This window comes from Coloeus monedula, assembly GCF_965178545.1.
Source record: "Coloeus monedula genome assembly, chromosome: 1".
Lineage (NCBI taxonomy): Eukaryota > Metazoa > Chordata > Aves > Passeriformes > Corvidae > Coloeus > Coloeus monedula.
The window spans coordinates 82,991,839-83,016,294 of NC_138781.1; the positions used below are offsets into that span (position 1 = coordinate 82,991,839).

The window sequence follows — 24,456 nt, forward strand, 5'->3', positions numbered from 1 at the left end:
TAGGAACATTCAGGGAGTTGGGCTCAATGATCTTTATTCAAGATTCTAAAGGAAACAGCAAAAGCTGTGATAAAATATTGTGCATTTTACAGATTTATATAGATATGTATGTATTTATATATAACTTCTAAATTGAAAGCTTAATTTTTCAGTCTTCTATAGCAAATTGGACTTTTAAAATATATTTCCTACAGCTTAACCAAAAGGATTCTTTAGAAATCTTTTGATGCCCATAAAAAAATGAGGGAAAAGGAAGTTCTAGCGATGATAGGAGCGGCTGTAATGCTGTGCAATACAAATAGTCCATACATGTGTTCTAAACCACCTTATGAAATGGTTTGAATTTAAACAAAAATTAATAGTAAAGAGGTAGGGAATGGCAAATTCATCTTTGGGACAAAAGCCTAGCTAACTGAAGTTAGTTTTGTCTTCCCAGCAGTTCTACCAGCCCCTCAGCAGAACATCATGCATCCTGTCATCCTCTCCAGTCAGGGTGAAGGTTATCAGGTGCTCTGCACTTCTGGCTGAGTGTTCTGGCAGTGCTCGCCTGGCCAGCTCAGGGGATTCCTCTCAGTCACAACTCAGCAGGTGTCCTTGCTGACAAACGGGTTAAGCTGTAGGTCTTCCTTGATCATCATCCCTCATCTGAACCCTTCTTGACTTCTACTGGCCCAGGAGCCATTTGACTGTAGTTTTTTGGGGGCAGGTGTGGTTGCTGGAGAGTGCTGAGTTCTCTCTTGGCTGCCACTTTGCCTTTTCTGTGGAGTTGTGTGGTATTGCACTGGCCTCCCACTGCTTTTAATTTGCAGATGTTTCACAGAGGGCTAGATATTAAAAGAGGAGAGTGGTCAGGTTTGACAAGTATTCACTTAGAGAAACTCGGTGAAGAAATTGGTTTACCCTGTCACTTCAGGATGGTTTTGTTTTAATCAGTGCACTCAGAAGTAACCATCTTACCCAGCTTGTAATTGTGTATGTGTATGAATTGCCATTGTGTGAAACATACTGTTGCTTTGTATAGTGTATTTCTGCTTCTCATTATTACCTATCTTACCCTTCTGTGTTGTCACAAGTGACACTATGTAGAACTATTTTCTTTAGGTTTTAATGTTAGCATTTAAGAAGTTTATGTCTGCTTTCTCTCTCCAGCTATGGGAGAGCTATAATGTGAGGTCAAAATGTAATATGAACTGTGGTGACAGGTTCCTGTATTTTTTTTAAACCAGCAGGTTGATCAGCTACACAAATACGTGCCTTCTGAAGTGGCATGCACGCTGATATTTTCTCCCTGATTTTAGTTTGTAAATACTTTAAACTTTGATTGTATAAATATACATGTTACTGTTTTTCTTGTAATAGATCAGATTTGCTAACTTGCTGTTACAAGTGTTGGCGTTGGAAAGTACTGACAGGTAGCATAGAGATTGCCAGTTGCTCCATCACATGAAAATATGGCCTTGAAACTGAGTCATGTTAGTGACAATTTAATAATCCTTTCTTTTGTCACAGCTGCACAGTTTTATAAACTACTACAGTGAGACTGAATAAAGACAATTCTAATGAAAAAAGCTCTTTTCAAAGGGAGAGAATATGATTGTAATTTTACCATCAGACATGTTAAACACTGGAGAGTTCATCTCTTGTCACACAGTAAACAAATAGGTAAGTTGATGTTAATAAGTTGATAAATTAGCAGTCATTTAGTCATCTGTCTCACTTTCACTATACAGGCATTGAAAAAGGCTGTGGACCTTAGGGAATCAAAATGGATCGTACCTACTATGAAAATGTTTGGCTAGGAATTCTGAATATTAATCAAAACATTGGCTCTTTGTGCTGGGACATAAGAATAGGGTTGGTGTCAGTGAAAATGATGAATGATATATAACTGTGTGCTGTGCTTACATTATAATGTACTTGAAGTCCTGCAGTTATTCATCCTTAAGCTTCTAAAGTCTAATTCAGAACTGGTGACCTGTACTTGGATCTAGTTACGGTTTGCAATTGCGCTAATCCCTCTCTGGAGAGATTTTCTTACATTGCACCAAAGAATAAATTACATGATTAGGTGGAAAACTGGCCCCTATCCTCATGTTCAGCATGATTGCAGCATTGAAGTAATGGTGGGTCATCTAAGCAAACTGTGAGCATACCAGCAAAATCTTTTAGACATAGGTGCTCTCAGTATGTGGTCTGAGTATCTTGCTGTATGGTCCTGCCTTTCATATCATTCGTCTTCTTGTCAGTGGGAAAAGAAATTCATTGGTGAGAAGAAACAGATTCAGATTGCTACAAGCCAAGAGACAGGGAGGTGGGCAGGTTTCAGAATCTTGAGTCGCATGTTTGCCTAGGGGAAAAAAAAAGCATTTTAATGTGACTTGGCTGAATTACAGATCATGAGATGAGCTAGTACAGAAGTACCTTTGTAGAAATGTAGTATAAGAAATAATTTCATGAAACAGTATGTAAAAGATTTCTTGAAAATTTTGGAAAAATAGTTATCTTTAGAAATGGTTCAGATCATTGCTAGGTGGGTTTGGATTTTTTGTTTAGTCTTTTTTTTTTCCCCTCCAAATATTTTTTTTCTTTTATAGCTGGTTCCGTGGCCAAAAAGTCACAGAGCAGTTGAGATTTTCACCCTTAGTGGTAAGATCTACCTTCCTGTCTCCAGCTCCTCTCTGTTTGTCACACAAATCCAGCATGATCTGTCATATTGTAAAGAGCAAGATTTGCTATCTTCATGTGACTAAAATGTAGTAATCTGCTTTTTAAACTGCAGTTGAAATGTTTCGTACTTCCTTTAACTCCTCTTTTTGCTTGTGTTTGAAACTTGGAAATACTGTCCTGCACCATGGAGCATTATTATGCGTGCTTTGTGAGAAACACTAAAACCTCACAGTGACAATTCACTGTTGCTGATACAAATCAGGTTTTGGTGTCTGTTGATAGTCAGTTTGCTTTCATACGCAATTTTTAATGATTCTCTGAAAATACATATTCATGTGCTTTGTTCTACCCAGTGAATATTTCTTGCATGTGGTATCTTGTTTAGCTTTTTGAATGTTGCACTACTTTTTCTGTCAAAACAGAATGCTGTTTGTTTGGGGTGTTTTTTCTGAATATGCAGATTGTGATCTTAAAAATGTTTAACAATTAATTATTTCATCCAGGTACAAATAAGAACACTGCATAATATGCAGAATTCCATGAAGAGAGAAAAATTTTCCTGTGCTCTTTTTTTGTTTGCTTTTATTGGTCGTCGACTGTTGAAAGATTTAATTTTTTTTCTTTTTTTTTTTTTTTTGGCCAATCCTGAACCTTGGTACAGCTAAGTACCAGACTATGTTTTGTGTGTAATAGGTGTCTTCATCTTTTTTAGCTTTTTTACTGCTTGTGGTGACACCTGGTATAATACCCCAGCAAAGAACTGAGCATGTTCAGCAGGTCCAGTTGGAGGATTTTTCATTTTATGCTTGTATGAAAGGTTTCCTCTCTTTTAAAACCAGCCTCCTCTGTAGATCTCACAGTGTATGGAGAGACCTCAAAGTTAAGTAGATACAATAAGCTTTTGCAGTTTGAAGTCAGCTTTACATAGAAAAAATCGGGACAGGAAACGTTCAGCAAATTTTGGCTGAAAATATGGGAAACTTGGCATGCCCTTCAAATTGATGAAATATGGTAAAACATATACTTTCACATGTTTGTGCATATAAATATATAATTGTACACATGCCTGCACACACACACAAATGTGATCAGTTTATTCAGTTTCCCATATTGAAAAAGAGGGGAAATAGTCCATTTGGGGGGACTTCATGTATATTATTAATATGATTTTTTTTCAATAGCATTAAAAGGCATTTCACATTACTTTTCATCCTAAGCATGTCTTTGACAATGATGGTAGTTTTTAAACCCATGCTTTTGCTGAAAATAACACCAGTACAAACCATCTACCATAAGTGAAATGCTAGAATTTTCTATTCGTTCTGGAAATAAAAACTAAACTAGATGTTCTTTTGGGAGAGTGATTTTTTTTTTTTTTTTTTTTTAATAATGTCAGTCGAGGGTTTTTAGGATGTCTTTAAGTTTACAGTAGGGAGTTCATTATTTTTGCATTCACATTATTGGAAGTAAGACTCATATCTGAATAATTAGCACAGGGTTATACATTGAAAGCACAGTGTTTCCTTTCAGGTGAGGAAAAACATAGAAGGCAGCAGTGGTTGTGAGTAGTTCTGGAGCTGGTTGTCCCACTAAAGCATGCCACAGGCTGACTAAAATCTTTGAAAGCTTGCAGCCTGGGTGGGACACACCACCTACCTCCTAAAACCCTCGAGCATCGTCAGTATCTATCTGAGTGTGTAAAACAGTGTATGTGACACTATTTCCAGTCCTTTTAGCTGTGAGGTTGCTTCCTTGTCTCTGGCAAGAACATAGCTTTTATTTCCCTTCTTTTTCTGAAGACTTCCAGAGTCTTTAGTGCCCACCTGTAAAAGAAAAAATTTGCATAGATGTCCATACCATTTGGGGGAAAGGCCATTCACTTGATAATTATGATCCATATGCAGTCCAAGTTTGTATTCGGCAAGAGCAAAACTGGTAAGATTCCCTGACTGAGCAGTATGTCAGACTGGCATCTGATGTGCATGCCAGTACATCTTTTGGGATGTCTTCATACCTGACAGCAAAGAGCTGTTACTCAACAGCTCTCAAGGAAGTTTTCACAAAGATCTAGAGGAGGTCATCTTAGTTGAAACCAGGGTAATGGGTACAAGCAGAAGTAAGAAGAATTTGTTATTAAAGTTATCCAGATAACATAAAGAAGATCGGGTACTCTGGAAAGCTCTGTGTAAAAATGTCATAATGATGGCCAACAGACCATGAGGAAAAGCTTAGAAAAGAGGTCAAAATGTGTAAATAGTAGTATGCTCTCACTGGGAATAACTGTATTTCTGGTCTCTCCCACCTTAAATTGGTTATGGTAAACCCAGGAAGAGTTTGCAGAATAACAGTGAAGATGTTTTAGGGCATGCAAGAGCTTACATGCATGAAACAGGTGAGCAAAATAGGGCTTTTAAAGCTGAATGAGCTGACCAACAGGAGGACATTGTAGATAGAATCTTTTTCCTCTTGATTACAAAACCAAGGGCTTCCATGTTCCTTTCAAAAGTAATAGCACAAGGGGGAGGAATTCACTGTGAGGTAGAAGGGGTTGTTCTTTCTGTTGAATAAGCAACAGAGCCAATGGGAGGGAAAATTTCAGACAATACTGCATGTGAGAAGTGAGAGAGACATGGCAAGGCTGGAATATAGCAGCTCAAGCAAAGAAGTTGCTCAGAGAAACACAGATTAGTCATGTGAGTTGAGGCCTCAAAAGTGGCAAGAAGGAACTTACAAGGACAGAGGAGAGTGACTCAAGTCCAGTGCAGTTAATGCAGTGCTTAGCTGCAGCTAAGCAAGGAAATAAGAATTTCCTTGAAAAGTAACATGGGTAGGAAAAGACTTTCCTTCCTCAGTTCTGTCATTTCTAGTCACTTTGAGTTTTTCATATTGGAAAAATTTAAAACTAATTTTTAGCAATCTTAAAAAATGGAAACCTCTTTTCTAAACAGCTTCATCTTTCAATTTTGCAGTCCTGTCAAAAAAACCCAAGCAATAATGGTCTGCAAAAACAATAAATCTAAAGAGAGTTAACTGTCATCTGCCTGTTCCATTATAAAATTTCTTGGAAACCAGTTGAAGTGGCTAGATCAGAGCAAACAATATTGGGTGGGGGTAGGCTGGATTTTTGTTCCCAAACATAATGCAGTTAAGCTGCAGATGTCCTTGCCACAAGATGTTATAGGTGTTATCATAGGATGGAAATCCACTCAGAGCTAAAAAATAGGCATCACTGCTGGCTCAAATCTCCACAAGTTGGAGTCTGGAGGACTATATGTAGAAGGCAGGAATGTGTTTTTTCCTTGGCTGTTCCTTTTGGACACAGGAGAAGATGCCAAAGCCCTTTGGCCTGATTCAGTACAGTACTTCTGTTCACCTGCTGCTCTTCCACCCAAGTGTTCTTGGAGAGGTCATTCTATCTCATGCAGCTGTGAAATAATCTGGAACCTGATCTGCTGGAAACCTCCAGATGGGCCAATACAAATTCTAATTCCCTTGGACGCAGAAGAATTTAGAATGATCAAAAAAATGAGATGGAATTTTCTAGATAGTCTTCTTTGTGATACCAAGCAAAATACTTCAGTGCAATTGCAGTTCCACTAATTATGCACTCATGCTGTTCTCAAGTATGATTTTCAGAAGTGGTGAGCAGTGATACCTGTAGAAACTAGTCTTTGAGTACTGAAGTGTTTTATAAATGCTCTAATTCCAAGCTAACAGGTCCTTGACATTTTAGATAGGTACTCATTTAGTAGACAGTTTTGAACCTAATCTTTTCAGGTCTTGCTTATGAATAAGTAAATAAGGTGATATTATCCTCCTTACCTCAGTGAGGGCTGGGAAGAGTTGTAAGGAATTGTAAAAGTAAACAGTTTTTCTGCTGTAGCAATAAGCTCCGTGTAGAGTGTGACAAAGAAAGGAACAATCCAAAGCTGCAGTTGAAGAGTTTGGAATACATCAAGTTCCAAAGCTGAAATACAGGGATAGACATGATACTGAAAGCTTTTCAGCTTCTGAGTGTGATCCTCAAATGCTTTAAAATGGAATATTTTGTAAAAAGGCGTTTTACATAGTAAATGTATGTGGTTGTGTAAGAGTATATTGCAGTGCATGGAAACTAAAGCAGCCCAAGTTACATAGGGGGTTCAATTTTGTTTGCTTTCATTTTTGATGCTACATTTAAATTTTGAATGATGCTCCTACATGTTTGCAGATTTCAGTTATTTCTTTTGCTTCTTTTCCTAATTAGAAGATATCACACCGTTGATCTGAAGTTGAAACTGTTACACGGAGTCATTTCATTAATTAAGATTTTTGAATTTAGCAGCTCTATTGTTTCAGGGTAGGCTTGAAGAAATTAAACTCTTAATTATTTCACCTCTAACTGTCAGAAGTAAGAAAAGAAAAAAGAAAAGGAAAGAAAAGAAAAAGATGACTACATTGGAATATGCCAGTATTGGTGACCACGGAAAGTCTCAGTTGTAGGTGGGACACTTATTAATGCCTAGTTATATATTGTATTGCATAATTTAGTCAGAGGACTTTACTCCCATTTTTTTAGATCTTACTAGTCCTTTCGAAGAAATTTATACGAAGAAAAGAAGAAAGGGTAGAATCCTTTGTCATTCTGAAATTTAAGCAGTTTTCCAAGAAATTATATATTACTCACAATGCACCATATATAGCTTAGCAAATCAAAGATACATGGCATCTCTGCCATGTTGTCCTGCTCTCCTTTTTTTTTTTTTTTTTAAAAATTTATTTTTAACATGTGACATCCCCAGGACAATTCTTACTGTCTCATGCAGGACAGGCAGGTATAAATCTTGCTTGGTTCCTTCATAGAAAAAGAGATTTCTTATGTGAAGGTCTCTGGATGTAATGTGGATTTGAAAACATTTTAAGAACAACAGGTCAACCTGTTCAGTGACTGAAGGAAACCATGTGAAGGAGCAGTGCTGAGCACTGTGCTGAACGACACACAGACGGGATCCTTGGAGTCTTGGACTGTGTTACAAAGCTTCACCAGCACAGATAAGGTTGCGGGGGTGTTGAAAATTAATAGAGACGTAGCTGGTGTAACTGGAGTGACAGAATCCTTGTCGTGCATGCAGCAGTAGGAGGAAAAGCCATAGGAGGAAATCCATATTCAATTCACCTTCACAGAGGCAATCAAAGTATTTTGGCAGAAAGCCTCCTCCTGCCAGCATATTTTAGTTTTTGAGGACTCTGCCAGCACAGTGTTCTGGTATTCCTGTTTAAGATTGTTTATGGCAGATGAGCTTGGAATCAGAACTTAAAAGCAATTCAGTTAATCATTATTGAAAACTTGTCTTCCTAGTCCTTATTTAAAAGAATTGCTAAGTTTGTGTGGATTTTTTTCATCTGTAAATTTCGTCATTGGAGAATAATTTGGCTTCTTCTGGCAGCTTGTGACTGACGCTTTGTAGGGAGGAAAAAAGGATTTGTTGTAGTTAAGAGTAAACTCTTTGCTCTCATATTTTCAAGCCTGTCACTTTATTAAAGTTATTTAGCTTCTCATCGTTTTTGTTGCTGCTTACACCTGAGAAAAATGGGAGATGTTGAGGAAGATTTTCAGTGGAAACAGAAAAATAAAATGGACTAAGTGGGTGGTGATTCTCCCTCACATGACCAGAAGGAAAACAAACTGTTTGGATTTGACTGTGCTTGCTACTAAACACCCTGTCATAGTGTGTGAGGTGAGTCACGACTTGTTTATTTATAGCCACGGCCAATCAAAGCCGACCGCTCTGAACTTCATTCAAGACCAGCAGCACTTAGGATGTCTTGTAAACATTTGCTCTCTGAGCAAGGAGCATTCTTCCTGGCAGTGAGCAGCACAGGTGCCTGGCCGGTGGCTCCTAAAACACAAAACAGACTAGAAGATCGTGTCCTGGATTATCTAGATTGGTAGAGAGAGAGAATTCCCTTTCACATCTGAAATGCCAGACAGTGAGGATCTGGGACAAGATGACAGGTACTGTACTTTGCTTGTGCTGGCCCTCCTGTGCAGTGCAGGAAGGACTGAGGCTTCATGTAATTAATCTGTGTGTACTCCTGTGTGCTCAGCCTGAGATCAGTTTTCTCTGCATTGTAACTAATCTTCTGCTTCTTGAGGGCTTTGCCTCTAATGCTAACCTTCTGAGGAGGGAAGTGAGAGTTTTAATGTCTGATAGAGGGTAAATAGAACAGCTCTGAGGTACTTGTTAAACTGAAGCAGAAGGAAAGAAAATACTATGTGGTTTCTACCTGGTCACTTTTCCTTTCAAAGCCTCAAAATGTCAGGCATGGAAATAGTTGAGTTGGAGCCATGTTCCTGAGAGAAGCCTAACTCATTTGTGTGAGATAGGGCACTGTGTCCCTTTGTGGTATGCCTGTCTTTCTGGAGTTCAGCTTTTATTTTAATTAGCTGATATAACCAACAGTCAGGACAAAAAATAAGTAATTAGATCTAAAACTTGGTAACAATTTAAAAAATACTCTTTTCTGAAATATAATCCAGCACATCCTATGAAAGAAATGCACTAATTAAATTTAGCCAAATAGTTTTTAAAATAGATATTTGAAAAGTAGATATTATTGATGTTTGACTATGACAGAGTTTATAATCTAGATTTTTTAAAGTCCACATGGTTTTTCCATAGTCTTGATGCTAATCAAAATGTTGGCTCCAAAATGGTGTTAATTAAACACTTGATGTTGTAAAAGGAGCATTTGTCATGTATATAGAAGTAGATTCTTTTTTTCTTTTTAGAAGTTAGTGAACAAAATGCCAGAATATAGAGACAAATTCAAGAAATTAAGCAATTACAAGGATCAGGAGTGAGCATTTCATTATGGCTTTGGATTTGATTTCTTCTAGTTAAATCTGAACATTTATGTGGATGTTTTTCCAGTATGTTTGAGGTGAAATATGGGAGATAATTCTGGTTGTCTGTGGTAGAGCAGCACATTCAAGCACTGCCCCCTAACTGGATGGGCGTGGGTGAATGGATCCCCAGGGGCATAATTGGGTCTCTGCAGGGGTGGGGTCACCTACACATTTCCGTTTGCAAGGATATCTGGGTTGTGCCCTATATATATGGCATAGATTGCAATTAATTGTAGTTGCAGGGAGCGTTTTTTCTTCTCTTAAGGAAATGTTGACTTGTTGCTGATAACCACCAAAGTGTTAATTGCTATTCTTTAAGAAATGTTTAGTGAGGTTTCCACTTCTTCAGTTCTTTATTTTTCAATAAAGAAAAACTGAAATATGTATGACTCCTTCAAAAAAGTTTTCAGCTTTGTAATAGTATCTAATTTATTTTATTCACAATTCTTTCTCTATAAAGGCTTGCAGCAAACTTTGGCAGCTAAACAGAAGAAACGATGCCCAAGGCTCTAAGACCTCTTTTTCTATCAAATTTGGGGGGTTTTGTTTTGGATTTGGAAGAAAAAGGATGAGCTTTTCTAAAGCAGTAACCTGGAAAAGCATAACAGAGCCTGCTCTGCCCATTTATCATTTTTGAAGCTACCATTAAATTAACTGACCCTGATGCTCATCCCTCATCCCTTTATGTCTTTGCTATTGAGCAAAAAGGTTTGAGAAAGTAGTTTAATCAAAAGGTTCCAGTTTTTTTCCTGAAATTAATTTGCCTTTTTGTCTTGGTCATAACAAATAGGATATAACTGGAGAACATTGCTAAAGGAGTGCTAATGAGGTTTGGTGGAGGTCAGAATATTTTGGTCCAAGTTAAACAAGAGGGAATAAAGGAGGAGCTATGGGACCTGTACAGGAGCAATTAATCTTAGAATTGCAAAAGAAGAAATTGAAATGTAAATGCACAGATAATGGTGTAATTTTAAGGGCACACTGATCAAAGCTTCAGCTTGTATGTATTTAAAAAAGGAGAGCAGTAGTACTTTTGTAGAAGGTGTAGAATGAGCTTTGATCCCTGATTAGTTTCAGTGCACTGCCCTCTTTGTAGGCCCTTATCAGATGCATATGCTTCTTACATCCTCTCTCCTCTTGAGTTCATGTCCTACTTCAGAAAAGATGTAATATTGTGTCACAAGTGTATTTCCTGAACGTTGTTACCTCATAATTAAATATGTGGCATTGGTCAAGAGTCTGTTAGTCATACTGTGAATTTAAATGAAGAATAAGCGAAGGAACGGATGCACAAATACATCTTAGTAAGGCTAGCCAAAAAGCTAAGAGTTGTGAAGAGCACGTACCCACTCGTATCTTCTGTTTTGTTTTGGCACATGATCATGGATGGTAACAGATGAAGAACAGTGAGGAAATGTGTGGCCACAGGTAGAGGATTGAAAACAATTTAGCATAAGGAGATACTTTCCCTCAGTAATTCTTTATCATCAGGTCCACTACAAGTTTGGTGTAACACAGTATAATCTTTTTTTTTTTTTTTAATTGACAATTTGTGAGGGATCTCATAATAGTCAAGAATGTATAAAAGTTACTGTGAATATCAGTTCTGAAGTGGTGGAAGCACATGGCTTTAGGAATTCTAAGTAATGCATCAGAGTAGTAAGTGAAAACCTACCTGTACAAAATACATTAAAACCATGGAAAAGAGTCAAAATGAAGTTTTGCACAGAAAAAGTTACACCCATCTTGTTAGGTAACACAGAAAGTAATTTTAAAAAAATACTCTTTTTGAAAATCCAGTTGAAAATCCAGTTTTCCTTTTTTTTTTTTTTTTTTTTGTGCAGCTGCTCTGCACTTCAGGGAATACTCAGCTCATCTTTCCTAGTTGTTTGACTTTGAAAGGCCTTGAACTAGGAATATCCCAGCTGAAGAATGTGGAGGCTGGAAAGGAGGAAAATTAATTGATTTTGTGAAAAAGGACTAAAAGAGTTGTCATTGCAAGAGAAAAATAAATCCAAAAGACTTTCTTCCAAAAGCTGGGCAGATCTGTTAAAAGTTCTGCAAATGGAACTTTATGGTCTTGTTGCTTAGGAAGGAGTTTCCTTACTTTTCTGAATAAAAATGTCTCTTTTGTGTAACCAGTGTCTGTTAACATGGGAACCTGACCTGAAAGATGCCAGGCCTTGTACTGTCTTGGTAAAAGGACAACAGCCCGTTGTAAATAGCATTATAGTCTTTGCTGAATAGAAAGCAAGTCAATGATAGTATTTACATGGCACTAAAACACTCTGGTTTCATGTAAAGAGATGTTTTTAAAAATCTACACTTAATGACTAAGTCATGAGTTTGGACTAATGGCACTTGACTGTCAGATCATGTTTTGAATGACCTGGAACTGCAGTAGTAGCTGGTGTTCTCCTCAGGGGAGCGGGGGGAAGGAGTGCAGGTCAGAGGAGGGGTTTCCTGGGATAGCTGGCTTACCAGTCTGCTCACCAGAGTCTGTCAAGAGGAGTTCAACAATGAAATGCCCCAATTTAGGTGGAGTGTATTTTGTTTGTTTTAGCAGAATATTCAGCAAAAAGTGACATCTAATACTATCTGCTGTGTTGAGGCACTTGTATACTGGAATCACCTTCAAAAAAAGCAGGAATTAACCAGTTTGTGTTTGGTCAGCTAAAGAAATACAATGCAGCTCCTTATTAAGACTTCATAAGATGACTGATGTATTGTACATGAATAGAAGAGGTGAACACATGCTCTCCAGAATAAAATCCTGTTAGTAATGGGTCATTTTCTTTTTTTTAAGTAATCTGTTGGACTAGATGAATTCCCCTATCTCTTTGCAGAACCCTTAAGTGTATCTTTTAAAGAATAGGTTTGCTTTCATTTTCAGAAAACTTTGTTCTTGACTACTAATAGAAGCAAAAAAACTACCTTCATTTATAGGATTGATACTGTTTAGCAGGACACCAGTGATGAAATGTTCCCGTCAGTCGAAGAGGAGAAATACAGTTATGGCTTTAGTTCAACACACTGTGCAAGGAGTATATAGAGTCAGGGATGAAAGGTTGCTTATATGATGTTTTGTTGAAAGTCACGTGGCCTGACCAGCTGCTGTGCAGTCCATTGAAAAAGGCACATCCAGCCTCAACAAATGCTGATGACTTAAACATATTTCTTGTACAGTAATATTTAAAAACAAAAAAAATCATCTTGGTCAGGAAATAAAAGGGGGGATGCATGTTACTGAAAGCTGTGAAGTAAGGTCTTTTTTCAGCTTTTTATTCCACACCTTCCCTTGGGAAAAAAACCCCAAAAAAACAGGAACAGCAAATAGGACTGAACCACTGTTAATAAAAAGCACAAAATTGAAGTGTCAGATGAAGATGGATGAGGCCAGGAAGAAAACACTTTAAAAGTTTGAGAAGCAATGTTGCATAGTATTAATTCATTTCGCTCTTACAAACAATGTATTTGAACTACTGGAGGTGTGGTAATTAAAGGAGATTTTTGGATTGGGAAATGTTAGCTACTCTTTAAGGCTGATAGCTACATTCTCCAGCTTCATTTTAAAAACAAGATCTGTCTGTATATCTTAGAGATTCCAGGGGTGCCAAAGTCTTGGCATTGAAGGGATGGTCAAATGTGATCAGTTAAAGGATGTTATCCACAGTACTGCATGTTAGTGAGCCTAAATCTGTGCAGCTTATGTGGATTAGCAATGGGAAATAAGGTGCATATGGATATCTACAAGCTGGAGATATTTCTGTTAGAAAAGCTTTATAATATTTGTAGCAAAAAGGTTGTAGATGAAGATTCTCCCTGAAGTCTAAGAATGGAGTGTATTTGTGGATGCTTCCTGGTTTTGCTTTTTCTTTCAGTGACACAGCATTTTTTTGCGGAAGTCTTTGAAGCGAGGAGGATTTTACATGGTGTCCCAGTGATTCATTTAAATAGCAGGTCTTATTGACTTGGTCATGGCCACATGACACACATATAATTATTTTAGTATACTTAACCATTGCATATGATCCAAAAGTGGCACAGGATAGAGCAGAGTGCTACATAGTCACCTTTAAAATTAGCCACATAGGTCATTAAGATGCTGTGCTGTGCTGTGAGTTTAGTGGTGCTGGCCATTCTGTCTTTCCACATAGTGCACATAACATTCACAAATGTGTTACATTATGTTTTTGTAAGGCTAATCAATAGTGCATTGTGTTCCACCACAGTTCAATAGTAGATTTTAGAGGTTTTGCCATTTGTACTTTAATGCACTTAACTGTAAAATGTTCTTTTAACACTATTTTATATTTTGGAAAGAGAAAGGGGTGTTTATTTTCCTTTTCAGTATATGCCCTCCTGCAATTTATATGTAAAAAAAATATTTTTTTTACACAAACCTTTTTAGTCTAGATACTATTTTAAATCCTTTATCTCTGTACCTTAACAATTTAGAAGAAATATTTCAAAAACCTACATTTTTGTATAGGTCTTCAGGTATAAAATGTTTGCTTCAGAGGAAAACTGTATCATTATAATCACTCCCTTCTGCACTGTGGTGACTTCTTTCTTACACCAGAAACCTGTGAAAGCTCTGAAAAGGTAGACCTGCTTGATTGGGGTGTGCTGACAGTTTACACACTGCATTTCTTTTGGTTAAGTTTCAGGATGAACTCCTGGTTGCTTGTTTGTCCTTTGATATCCAGATCCCTTACAGCTGCACCATTCTATACGTTCTAGATATTACTTTTTTAAAAACTACAAAATAGCCATATTACCTATATTTTGATTTACATATCTTTGGGACTGTAACTTTCAGTTCTTCCACCTTGGCTACTACATTCTAAGTTACCCTGAAAATTACAGAGGGCACAGGCTTCAAATGTGTGTGGTTACAGTTGAGAAATTAAGAGGGTTTAGAAGCTCTATAATTACTAACTCTATGTTTATGTGGGTGCAGTCCTTCCGATCCAGCACATCATGGTGTTCTCTGTCACTGCTGCAGTTCTGAGTAGCCTATCTGCATGAAGATACAGAGAAAACTGTGTACACATAATTAAAAAAAAATCCAGCACATCACGCAGAGATCTTTAAACCAGTAACATGAGATCTGCTGACCTTTCTGAGAGAAATGTGATGGGGCTTTGCTTGAACAGATGTCTAGCTACAAAAATGAGAGCATGACAGCATCAGTCATTTTTAGCGAATGTAATGCCACTGACTCTTCTGGCCAGAGTTTGTGACTGTGATCAGTGGAAGCGTCTGGGTGGCAGAGTGTTTTGGGTAGGTTTTTACAATTACTAGGCAACAGTTTATATATTTGCTCAGTTATAGAAATGATGCAATAGGCAGTCAGAAGGATGTGAGTAATTTATTTTTTCTGAACACCCTCAACCTTACTGAGAGTAGTTTTAGAATGGAAGTGTAGCACTGTATATCAAACTAAGGATAAGTGATGGGAGCATAAAATGTTATTCTTTCTAAATTATCCACAAAAGCCTTTGAAAGTATTCAGAGAGAGTTGGCTGCTTATCCCCAAAGGAGCACCCGGACAGCAGTCCCTAAAGCTGTTTTGGCAGGAAGTGTAGGGTTCACATTTAAGTCATGTGTTAAGGTATTGTGAGTAACCCCACTAATATTATGCTAAAATACTTTTTGTGTTCTTGGTTGACTTATGTCATAGTCAGGCACTCCACTCTCATCATCTACATCACTTCACGTATCTTCTTTTTCCCTTTTTATCTTTAAATGTGATCATTGAAAAATTAATTTCTCTGGAGTATGCATCATTGTGTGCCTGTTTCCTTTTGATCTAATGCAGGCGTAATAGTTATCTCTGTTTTTACAGGACCATGACATAACCTCTCTGTGTTTGTGTACATACATTATATGTTGTACATACAACTATATGATGTACCTCCTTTCTTTCTCACTCCCCCTTCACCAGGATCTGTTGCTTCTCCCTTGTTCCAACTCTCTGGACTGTGGGTAACACTACCATTAAAGTGCGCTCAGCATAAAAAGACAGGAAGAACAGACATCACCACGGCTGGTAGTTGTTGGGAGGTGTGAACAAGAAGATGCAGCATGTGCATCTGGTTGTCACGCTGAAGATCAGCAAGCTGACTTTGTTATACCTCTAATTGCCTAAGTTCAGAATAAGGCTTCAAAATAGTCCCTGGTGCTCCTTGTAAAATAGAAAATTGTAGCTATTGTAGAACTGACAAAGGTGTCTTACGATTTCTTGTGGCCTAGAAGCAACTGCCAAGTATTCTTTTGTGGATCTCAGTAGTGGGTTTGCAATGTTTTGAAGGAAATTTCACCTGTACCATCCACTCTTCTTGCTTCTTATCCATGCACCACATGTGGACCACAGGGCCAAAGCATATAGCAATATATTTTATTTTGCACTGCAGCTCATGCTTTCAACAGCTTGGCTAAAGAAAGCATCACTAGCAACCAAACAAAACAACTCCAGAGAACTTTCCCTGTAAATGTGCACTTCTTCTTCATAATATGCATTTTATTTTGAATTGTTACTGGCTATCCCATTGTGCCTTGTTATATCTCCTCTTTAATCCATATTGTCTCTATATTAGTGGTTAGCATATGTGAAAATAGTTTGCATTTTTATTGTACTTTATGCTTTCATCTTTACTCCCCTCTCTGTTTTTGCTATTAGCTTAAAATTATTAAAGTGAGTATCTACAATTGTCCTAGGTATTTCAGAGCTCTAATTTGATAGTAGGCATCAGGCCTGTTCATTCTTGCTTTGTGCTTCTACAAAGTTCTACTTTGATTGTCAACAATTTTAAATAAAGGGTAGGAATAAAAGTCTGTAAAAGGATTTTTTTTATTCAGAACACTGTCATAATAGTAGTTTTCAGTACTGGAATAATTGGGCAGCTCTTAAAGCGCTTATTATTAGTGCTGTAGAATGGTTTACAAAACCTGGAAGGAGTGTTTCTTTAGGGGGAGTAGCCTATCCATAAAAATTGCAGTTCCCATAGGCCAAACCCCTTGTGTAATACTTTTCTGAAGCCACTAATTATCAGATATGATGGAAATTGAAATCTTTATTGTGGGTGGTATGCAGACAGAAAGTTCTGTGTAACATTGCTCACCCCTCCAGCTGGGTTCCTTCCGTGATCTCTGTGAGTTATGTTATGGTTTTATTTACATCCTCTGTCAGGGGCAGATATCTGCATTCAGTGCCTTGCATGGCTGGGAAATTGCGAAAGTCACCCAGCCCAAGACAGGGGACTCTTATCCTATGTATTTCAGGCGCACTGTTTTAAATAGTTCATTGTTTTTTGGGGTTTTGTTCAAAGGGGAGGGAAAAAACCCTGCACCCTGACTGTGTTGTAATGTAAGAGGAAATCACACCACTGCGACACTATAAACCCTATAATGCAGTCAGGAGCAGGGCACCAGTTCTGGAGTTTGGACTTCAGTGAGCCCTACCCGGTGGCTGATGCCGCCGCTTCCTGCGGGTCGCGGTCCCCTCCGGGCAGTGTGGCTGTGTCACCTCCGGGCAGTGTGGCTGTGTCACCTCCGGGCAGTGTGGCTGTGTCCCCCGCGCCCCTCCCGTCCCTGGCTGGTCCCCGCAGGGCTGTGCCACCACCTCGTGGCGGACGAGGAGAGCTGGGAGGCAGGCAAGGGTCTCCGCGGAGCATGTTTGACCGAAATTGTGCTTTTTTACAAAAATGAGACTGCGGAGACGGTGTAACTGATAGGAGTCGGGAGTTTGATGTGACCGTCTGTGTGTCCCCTTATGGCTGTGCATCGACCCTTGTACAGTCATTTTTTCATAATGTAATTTTTATTTATCTTGTAATTCAATCCACCTGTGACAAAATGTTGACTATTAAGGCAGTGATGGATTAGACATGCAGTGGGTTTTACATGTCGGTAAAATGACCAGAGTTGCTCATGGCTGGCTTGCATTCACTGCGATCGACGCTGTCTGTACTCAGCAGTGCATTATGTGAAAGGTAACTCACTAAAGCTGGGGTGGAATTTACTTCAGATTCTCAGCGTTTGCACGGGGCTTCGTCCATTCTTTGTACCAGTTTGATTTGGCATTGACTGGCCTGTGTATGTCTTTATTATTATTTGTTGTTTCATAAAACAGCTTCCTTGTAGACGTTTTGTTTAGTCCACAAAGGTATATGATGTGACCATTTAAGCTCAGTATTGGATGCACTGATCAGCCCCAAATGTGATAGACACTTATGCTTTCTCATGGTTGTCAGCAAATTCTTTGGTACAGGTTCTTTTTGGAGGGTATTATTTTATTAAAGTTACTGAACAGTCATAAGATAAGCTTTAGAAACAGTCCTTTCAATACAATAGAAAAACTAAAATTCAGTAGGAAAATAAATGTAAACAGCAAGACTTCAAGAGCAATTTCTTTTTTTCTACGTTGGGTAGCAATTTCATCATCATAGTTTACAGAACAAGATAAAAAATAGAAAAGAAAAAGCACAAGGATTATATCCATAAAATGAAATGTATTAATATGTATGGCCATCTGGTGGCAATGAAAAGTACTGTGTTATATTTTTTAAAGAAAAAATAATATTAAAAAACAAATTTGAGGTCAGTTGCTTGATTTAGATGACAACTGTGCCTTGAACTCAATGTCTTCATATGACCAGAATGAATAAGCAGTAATTTTTGTATGGACTGAAAATTGCTACTACTGAACAGATTTTTTTTTAGGTAAAAATATCGAATTAGTTTAGTATAGAATACGTAGAAACAAGCACATGTGTCTCTAGCATATCAGCAGCCATTGCATTGCCAGAGGCAATGGCTTTACAACATGGTGTTTTCAACCAGTTTCAAATTTCATATGAGCTGTAAACAAAGTTGGGTATTTTTGTTTGTTTTACTCAGCTGGAAGGTCACCGATTCCAGTCAAGACTACAGACCCAGAATAAATCAGTGCATTTCAGACGCACTGATGAATTTATTTGTATTTCTTCAAGAAATGTCCCACTTTAAGGAACAAAACCCTGGCAAGGTAAGCACTCCCCAGTAAGATTAACAGTTCTATATTATTTAATAAAAAGGTGAGATATATTTATAAAACAACAGGTGAGCAAGCAAAAAAAAAAAAGAAAAGAAAATGTGCATTCTGATACCTTCAGTCATGAGTTTCTGCTAACTTTTTTTTTTGCTTTGAAGAATATGGGTAGGTAGTCAGTGAGAAAAGCTGTTCACAATGAAGTTTATAGCAATACAGTCCATCCCCTTACAGCTGTTGGAACTTCACCAGTTATTCCATAGACTTTTTAAAGGAAATCTAAAACATCACAATTTAATAAAGACTTGAAAAAGCGAAGAAGTAAATAGGCCTGTTCCTAGACATAAATATGGGGTTTTTTTCCACAAATAACTAGTTTTCAGGAATAGCTGCATGAAGAGAGTTCCTCATACTTGATTGTGATAATTTTTCTTCTATACACTTACAGTTGGTGATTTTCCCTTTTTTTACTGGTAAAAGGCTGAGCTGGAGAACCCAGTTCATGAAGAAGCAAGCAAGAGTAGGGCTTTTTTTCCTCCAACTAGGAAGAATATTATCTAATTCTAGTCAAAAATGAAGCAGATTTTTTTTTCCAAAGAAAAATATAAAAAATATAGAAGTATATTATGATAATAGTAGATTACATTTTTATATTTGTATTGCTAAATACAAGTTGAAGACTACGAGTCTTTTTCTCCTCTTTTAATCTCTTCATTTTGCCAGAAAATCTTTCCTGAAAACAGGCCATTCAGAATTAGCAAATAGAAAGTATGTAGTACCACATTCAAATATTAGCAGTTTAGACTGAAAATACAGATGAGCAACAGGATGAAATACCTCTAGAAAAAAACCCAAATAAATTATATAAAGAGTAGTTGTATGTTTGGACAGTAAAGTTATATTTAAAAGAAGTTTATAGTGAAGTAAGGAAATGCAGTATCAGTAATGTGGTAACATGACAGTAACTGCATGTTAAGAGATAGCTAATACTGGTTTAGAAAAGCTAATTTTGGTAGCATGTCTTCCCTTCTTTTCCCTGACCTCATTTTCTAAGCCATGTCATTATTTTACTTCAATAATTAGAAGCAAATTAGGCAATAATGCTGTGTGCAAAATTTCTTCAAATTAACCGTTTTATTGCAATTCAGTTCCAAAAGCAAATGGATCCTTTCTGCAAACTTTGAACAGCTCCGTTGTGTGCTCAGCACTGTGCAGTTGTGAAAGATGCACTGTTATGTCTCAGTCACCACAAAGGCCAAATCTCAAATTTTTTATTGAAAATTCGGCTCAATCTTGTCATTAACAGAGGTGCTAGAGTAGCCAACAAGCATCATGAGATTGCTTGCCAGCATATGAGAGAAAGCAGTTTCACAAAGCAACACGACAGGGGAGAGAGCTGTAGGTAGGGGAAGGATGTTTTCCTTTGGTAAGCGTACAGCAAGTATGCATTATAATATTGCAATTAGTGAGTTGGGTTTTTTCCTGCATATAAACCGTCCAGTCTTTTTTCATGCAATGAGGGTGTAATTTTAGCAGTAAACATGAGCTCGTTAAAGCTTTACAGTAAATGAATAAAAATAGCAAAAAATGGACTGTTTGATGCTTATTTTCACCAGAAGTGTTAAAAGTATTTCCCAGTTCTAAAAAACAAACTTCAGTTTTGCCCTGCATTCCAGATTTCATTAGCATGCAACATCTTTCTTTTGCAAAATGATCTAATCATTTAAGTGGAAGTGTTAATGGTGAATTTTAATGTTTTTGCCAGTTTTGCCTACTAGTCTGCAGCATATGTACATTTTTCACTGTCGTGGGAAGTTACATTCCTGGAGTTGTCCTCTCCTATGTCTTGTGTAAGTATGGTCTCTTTTTCAGTCACAATTAGTGTATGTGTGTATTGTTCATTATTTGGTCTCTGTATAGCGAGTATTTATTTATTTATTTATTTATCTGTTTACACACTGTAGCGGGTTTGGTTCTGTTCCTGGGCGGAAACACCAATTTAGTGTAGTGGTTTGGTCCAAAATACTCATTACTGCTTATCTTCTGTGAGATAAGAATTAGGAGAAATGCAAAGCAGGCACCAACTTTGAAAGAATATAAAGAAGTTTATTAACAGACCTAAAAGAAGGAAAAAAAAATTTATACCACACCTTCAGAACACTTCTCCTCCCCCCACCTTCCTCCCTTCTCCCACTGACAATGTAAAAAGACAACCCTTGAGATGTTCAGTCTGTTTACCACTTCCATAATAACCTTGTTCAGTCCATTTAGAGAGAGAAGTCTCTTTTTACTCGTGCTATAAAAACAGTATCACAATGAGACAGCCGCCCACTTCCAAATAACTTTGTTCAGTCCATTTAGGAAGAGGAGTCTCTCTGCTCGCATGTGAGTCCCTTCCCCCGACTTGCAGCTTTTCCCACAACTGCTTTCGAGGGTCCACTCTTGAGCTACTGGGGTGCAATTTTAAGGTTGAGCCATTCAGAAACAAAAGTTCTCTTCACCCATCTCTGGGAGCATTTCATCTCTAAGAACAGAGGCCCTTCTCCTTCCCTGGGAGCAAAGGGTCTTCCTCATCTTCATCTTTAGGACTATCTCTGGGAGCATCTCTAGGAATTGAGGTTTTCTCCTTTCCCATTTGGAGCAAAAGTCCTCATCGCTTCCATCTCTCCCTGTCCAAACTTCTCATGAAATTACAGCTGTGTCAGCATCTGCCTATCTCAGCACAGGTGCTTTTGCTCACAAGTACAAGTTGAACACTCCACTCCCCATGCCTTCATGAAATTACAACGGGTACTCTGACACATCATAGCTTTACGACAGAATTTCAGCTTTAAGCATCTCCTCTTTCTCTTCCCTCAGGTTTTCAGCTCTTCACAGCACTAAAAGGGTTAATGTCACCTCAGCCTTGCAGCTGGAATGTGGCTTATCCAAGTGGAGAGGGAGGGAACAGGGCCCATCAGCTCCAGGATGGCCGTGGTTTGGCCCAGCCTGGCCCAAGCAGGGCCTGGCCGGGCCCGCTGGCCCCCACACGGGGCCCGCAGCCACCTGTGCCAGCGCTGGAAACGAGAGAGAGCTTGGGGAGGAGTTTGCCTATTCTTAAATGTGGATCACAGAGGTGGTCACAACTTTAAGTGGCTTAGAGAATTGTCCATATTCAAACTTGCCAGCTGATAGGTTCTATCAGGTCATAGGGGAAGCTGTAAGAAGAACATCACTTCCGAGAGTCAGCTTGCTAACCCATGACACACACACATGCAAGTTTGCAGAGGACACCAATCTCTCTGGTGCAGTTGACAAGTCTGAGGGACAGGATGCCATCCAGAGGGACCTGGACAAGCTCAAAAAGTGGTTTCCTGGGAATCTCATGAGGTTTAACAAGACCAAGAGCAAGGTGTTCTACCTGAGTCAGGGCAACCCACAGAACCAGGCTGAGGATGAACAGATCAGAGCAGCCCTGCCCAGAAGGACTTGGGGGTGCTGGGGGATGAGAGGCTGGACATGACCCAGCACTGTGCACTCACAGCCCAGAAAGCCACACGTGTCCTGGGCTGCATCCAAAGCAGTGTGGGCAGCAGGGCAAGGGAGGGGATTCTGCCCCTCTGCTCTGCTCTGGTGAGACCCCACCTGGAGTCCTGGGGGTCCCCAGCACAGGAATGACAGTTGAGTCCAAAGGAGGGACATGGAGATGATCAGAGGGCTGGAGCACCTCTCCTGTGAAGACAGGCTGAGTGAGTTGGGGATGTTCAGCCTGGAGAGGAGAAGACTCTGGGGAGAGGCCTTTCAGTTCCTGGAGATGGCTTCTAAGAAAGCTGGGGACAAACATTTGAGCAGTGCCTGTTGCAATAGCACAAGAAGTAATGGTTTTAAACTGAAGGAGGATCAATTTAGATTAGATATAAGGAAGAAATATTTTACATTTTTTTGTCTCATGGAAGTCAGCTTACAAGTTTTTTCAGTGTGTTGATTCTGGCACAATGTTGCATAGTCATGTTTGTCAGGTCAAGGTATCAAAATCAGGCTAAGTCAAGGTAATGATAAATGTTGTAATGACCACAAATCATGTCTTACTGGTAGTAAAAAAGATGTCAATTGATATGAATATAATGGTATTTTCCTGATGAGTGGGAATGGCTCCTGAAAACTGGATTTGACCTTAGAAGTGTATGACATGGGCATTTCACAGTGCATTTTTATGTAAAACTAACTGTATTATGTAAAATTAGTAGTTATCTTATGCAAAGGCATTGTTTAAGCTTTATTGAGTGACTTCTTGTACAGCAATATTTCAATACCTTTTTTTTTGTTTGTCTTTATTTTTATCACAGTATTGTGTGCCTTTTTATGTCCCTTCCTTAAGTGCAATGAATTTGGACAGAAACTGTGCAGCAAAATAAAGGCTGTTCTGATGAAACTAGATTTTGGAATAGTGGAATATATCAATCAGAAGAAAAAAGAGAGATCTGGTGAGTAATTAATTATAGTCCCAAGTAATGTATTTCTTTATGCAGAGCATTTTATTCACCTTGCAGACAGTTTGGTTTGTCCTGAGAAGCCAACTGTAGAGATACTTCTTGCTTTGAACCTGGCTACTGTTATTAGCTTTATAAGGAGTGACAATGTATGTCAAATATCTGGGTATGATGATAAGAAAATTTCTACTTCATGGAAAGAAACAAGGCAAGCTCTTTGTGTGTGATTAGATGTACTGCTTATAAATTTTCAGAAAAAAACTACTTGCTGTAAGCTTGCAATGCTTATCTCTGTTTAGATAAGGCAAACTTGCCCAGGAGAGAGACTCGCTCAAGAGTCTCAAAATAAGTATGTAACAGAATTTTCAGTAAGAGACCAAACTCTGTTCCTGTATCTAAATCCACCTTGGTTTCACTCCCTCCAGCAAAAAGAGTTTGTCTTCTTCTCCAAATACTCAATAAGCATATAAGAATTGCCACAGGATAGCAGCTACAAATTAATCAAAGTTTATAGGTGGAAAGGGAAGAAACCAATTTAAAACAAAATTTCACGTATCTCACCTGAAATCTTTCTCATACTGCAAACTTTTCGATTTTAAGCAATAAAGCTATTTCAAGAAAAATATGTATATGACCAGTGTTCTCTTTAATTTGTTCTTTGTGTGTGCTCCAGTTTTGGTAATTAAACCTTTGTAGTGTAGTCCCACTATTTGCAGGTAGCCTACACTTTTTAATTAGTGCTACGTCAGTAGACTTAATATCTGCTTTAAAACATGCATTTCTTGTAACCATTCATCATACAATGTGCTGTTCCTAGACCCAAGGAGAACCACCCTGTGTCTTTTCCCCTTCCCTTACATGTAATGTGATAGTTATTGGAAATAAGTTATAATGCATTGGAAATTTTCTTTCATGCATTATTCTACTTGTTCAGTTTTTAAGTGAAACTGGCAGAGGAAAAGATCAGACTATTGTTTAATACAATTCACAAGCCAGCTCTGGGAAAATGGTTGAGGTTAGATGCATTCTTTCCTGCATCTCATCATCCAGTTTAATTTAGCCCAGACAAGTTCCCTACCTTGCTTTGCCCCTTGGGTTCACCACATGGATTCACAAAACCTTGTGGTGACACAAGAGAGAAAAGAGCATGTTGCAAGAAGAAGCAACCAAGAACACTATGACTGTGTTTTTCATTTTATATTGGTTTAAAAGATTCTCAGACAGCGGAGGCAAAATTTGTATCTCTGCTTATCTGTAAAGAGCAACATTGTACCAGACATCAGAGGATGCTTTGTAGGCATATTTGCATATGACTGTGGATGCAGGGTAACTGGGTGCTGGTAGACGAAGAGGTTTGTGAATGAAGATTACATGTAACTATCAAGAAAATTGCATGT

The 24,456-nt window shown here is 38.3% G+C and overlaps 1 protein-coding gene across 2 annotated transcripts in view; it reads left to right on the plus strand.

Moving 5' to 3' along the window:
- The window catches only part of RETREG1 (reticulophagy regulator 1), a gene marked incomplete at its 5' end in the record, with an annotated part of 65,679 nt that overhangs the window by 32,444 nt on the left and 8,779 nt on the right, over positions 1–24,456 (plus strand). The window contains 4 exons of one of the 2 annotated variants that reach the window (XM_082283967.1): positions 7,779–8,662; positions 18,461–18,587; positions 20,356–20,440; positions 22,916–23,053. In XM_082283967.1, the coding sequence (XP_082140093.1) occupies positions 8,628–8,662; positions 18,461–18,587; positions 20,356–20,440; positions 22,916–23,053 (385 nt within the window). Of the gene's footprint in view, positions 1–7,778; positions 8,663–18,460; positions 18,588–20,355; positions 20,441–22,915; positions 23,054–24,456 lie in introns of those variants that run through there. The other variant, XM_082283966.1, reaches the window with a different exon arrangement.